This window comes from Diabrotica undecimpunctata, unplaced genomic scaffold (assembly GCF_040954645.1).
Source record: "Diabrotica undecimpunctata isolate CICGRU unplaced genomic scaffold, icDiaUnde3 ctg00000791.1, whole genome shotgun sequence".
Classification (NCBI taxonomy): Eukaryota; Metazoa; Arthropoda; class Insecta; order Coleoptera; family Chrysomelidae; genus Diabrotica; species Diabrotica undecimpunctata.
Window position 1 is genome coordinate 1 of NW_027312904.1, and position 3,697 is coordinate 3,697.

General features: G+C 28.3%; 1 protein-coding gene across 1 annotated transcript; it reads right to left on the reverse strand.

Annotated features, from left to right (window-relative positions):
• Positions 1–2,986: 2,986 nt before the first annotated feature.
• On the reverse strand, positions 2,987–3,460 carry LOC140431760 (uncharacterized). The gene has a single exon (XM_072519641.1). It carries the CDS (start codon positions 3,458–3,460, stop codon positions 2,987–2,989), a length of 474 nt encoding a protein of 157 aa, XP_072375742.1.
• Positions 3,461–3,697: the final 237 nt, after the last annotated feature.

Sequence of the window (3,697 nt, forward strand, 5' to 3'; positions counted from 1 at the left end):
CGCGCTATCTCAGAGTAATAGTAAAAACAATATAAATTAAACATACAATTTTTCTAATAAAATTAAACTAAAAGTAATTTTTTTGTTTTAAATAATTCCCTATTTTATGTTGTCTCTAATCCATTTAAAGATTTCTTTTTTTACTTTATGGTAAGGTTTTGCCCTAATATTCTGTGGTAACTTATTAAATAATTTTGGTCCTACAGTATATATATGGTTCTGACATAGTGTATGTTTAGGACTGCTCACTTTTACGTTATTTAGGGTTACATTTCTTGTATTTATACCGTGTTCTATGTTTACTTTATAATATGTATTTTTTAAAATAAATCTAATTACACACTTATTATACAGTTGATCAATATTTAATATTTCACTTTCTCTATATAATAAGTTAGTTGCATACCTTCTATTTTAGAACAATTACCGATTCTATAAACGCATAATATACCTGCTTAAGTACTTTAAAATTTAGTATGTTTCTTAGTTCGTAGAATTTAAAAATAAGCTTTCTAACTTTATTAGTTACATAATTTATATGTTCTTTCCATTGAAAAGTTTCATCAATGTATATTCCCAAGTACTTTAAAAATGGTGTCCTTTCAACTACTTTATTACACTATCGTCATTATCTAATTTACAGCCCACTTTATGTAATTTAATGTTTTGAAAATCTGGCAATGAACGAGTAGACATCGAGAAAGTGATAATCTTAGTTTTCTCAACATTTGGTGAGAGTAAGCTATCTTCTAACCACCCATTAATTTTTTGAAAAGCCAATTCAGCATTTCTTTTTACCGCGTCCCAATCATCTCCACTAATTACAGCCACAGAATCATCTGCATAACAAAAGATGTCATCTTTATCTAGCAATGACATAATTTCATTTATATATACATTGAATAACAGAGCTGACAACACAGTACCCTGTGGCACCCCTACCTCTAGTTCCAGTTTTTCACTTTCTGTCTCTGATATTTTTACACTTTGTTTCCTGCCTGTTAAATAAGAGAAATAATACCTCTTATGCCTATCATATCTAAACGCTTTAAAAGAATTGGGTGTGCTACAGTGTCAAATGCTTTGCGAAGATCCATGAATATACCTATTACTTTCTTACCTTCATCAAGTTTTTTTTTGTATTGTTTCTGTAACTTTACAAAGTGCATTTTCGGTGCTACAGCCTTCCCTGAACGCAAACTGATTTGAGTGTAGAATTTTATTTTTTTCTAGATATTTTAGTAGTTTTGTTTTAAAGCATTTTTCAATTATTTTACTTACAGTACTAGTTAACGCAATCGGTCTATAGTTGTTTGTAGACTTTCTGTCACCTTGCTTATATAATGGCAGTACTATTGTCGTTTTTAAAAATTCTGGGAAGACTCAAGTACCAAATACTATATTAATAATATGCTGAAGTGGCTTTATTAAATTTTCTTTATATTTTTTAATTAAATTTGAACAAATGTTATCTTCACCTCCCTTCACCCCATTTTTTAGGCTTTGTATCTCTCTCAATATTTCTTTTTCATTGCATGGAGTTAATAAGAATGAATTTAACACCCTTTTTTTACCCCCGCTATCTCTTCTATCAGGACACTGCATGATTTTATCAGCTAATGTTTTTCCTATACTAGTAAAATATGTATTAAATTCATTTGCAACGTCTTTTTTATCATTTAGCTCTACATTATCACTATTTACAATTGTTCTAATTTCTGTCTTACATACTTTATCATTAGTAGCTTGTTTTATTACCTTCCATAGTTTTTTGGGATCATTTGCATTATTTTGTACCAGCTTTTTATAGTAAAAGTATTTTGCATTTTGTATTAGTTTAGATAGAGTTTTTCTATACATCGTATATTTATTTATAAGAAATAAATTATTATTATTTAAAGTACACTCTTTTTTTAACCTATCCCTTTTTCTTATTGAAACTATTAGTCCCCCCATAATCCATGGTTTCAATCTTTCTTTTTTACAACCTACATTAATAGTTTTTGTTGACCTTACAATCATATTTTTAGTTTTATCAATAAAAAGCTTTGTACTTACATTCACATCATGTGTTCCGAGAACATCATCCCATTCCGCTGCTTCCAAAAATCCATCCGTCTTATAATTAATTAGTTTGTAGGATTTTTTGTTATTTTTAGAATTAACATGACCTAGAATTGGTATATTAAGCAGAATGGGATCATGATCCGTAAGATTATGTTCTAATATCACAGCATGCATTTTTTGAAAGATTTCATTATTACACCTTAGAAAATAATGATCCAAACATGTTTTAGAGTCTCCTATTTTTCTAGTTGCTTTATTTATTACACTAGAGAAACCAAACCCTTGCATTGTTGTTAAATAGTTATTTGTAGTATCTTCTTCTGTTGTAAGTAAGTTAATGTTCATGTCACCCACCATCACATACATTTTATTTTGTTCAAAAGTTGTTTTTAACATAATTCTATTTAGGTTCTTTATAAACTCTTCTTTCTCTGTTGAAAAACATCTATAAGTTGCAAAAATCACTAGGTTTTTGTTATTTTTTTCCATTGTGGTTTTTAACATTTTAAGGTTGTTTTCTTTAATTATTTGACAATCTACAATATACTCCTGCTTAACATAAACAACACACCCATCGCATCTATTTAGTGTGCTATCATTGAAATATATATTGTATCCTGGAATATTAAAATCTGTTAAATTATACAATTTATGGGACTCAGACATCACTATCACATCAAAGTTTTTCTCTGTAGATTCTAAAAAAACCAAAAACTGATTGAAGTTTTTGTATATGCTTCTTATATTAATATGTATTACGTTAATATCTTGTAAATAATTGTCAAAAAAGTTTATCTCATTTAGATTATCACATTCGTAAGTTTCACTTGCCTTATAGTCATCAAAAATATTATTAATATCAGCGAGTTTGTCAACAAAATTTCTTAATGTTTACATATTTTATGGGGAATGATTAGTATTATGGCAAATTATTTTCACCTCTTATCCTAATAGGAACATCTTTTTCAGTTTTCTTCAAATAAATGATTCCATTTGTACAATATGCTGCTTTGTATCCTTTATCTCTCTTAATTGCTCTAACCTTTTTAAAAAGCAAGCGTTTATTTAATGGTAAATCTTCATTAAGATAAATTTTTCTTTCTGTGCCCTCCAGTTTACATTTATTTAAAGTGATCCTTTTTATCTGTTTAATTGTTTTTAGTATGTCCTTTTTTAATTGAACATTACTAAACTTTACTAAAATTGGTCCATCATCCTGGTTCTTTATTCTAAAACATTCCTTAATATCTTTTTCCTCAATCTTTACTTCCATCGCTCTCAGTATCTTATTAATTATCTGAATAGGGCTTTTGTTGACTTGTTTTGGAACGCCAGCAACTATGATATTGTTTTCTTTTTCTCTAACTTCAATATCATCCAACTTGCTTTCCATTATCTGTAACCGTTTTTCATTTCTTGATTTTCATGTGTTAGTATCTTAAGTTCCTCTAGGACAGACTCAAATCTAGTTTTCTGTTCCTCAAAAGAATCTTACATAAACTGCATAGCATCTTCCAATCCTTGTATTTTTTTGTTCATATTATCTTCCATTGGTTTGAGAAACTGCTGGAAAGACTCTTTTATGATAGCTTTAATCTTTCTCTCATCCATATCAGTAAAATTTTCAGTA

Excerpts from the sequence above, each read along its gene's own strand:
- LOC140431760 (XM_072519641.1), bottom strand. The coding sequence starts at position 3,460 with ATGGAAAGCAAGTTGGATGATATTGAAGTTAGAGAAAAAGAAAACAAT.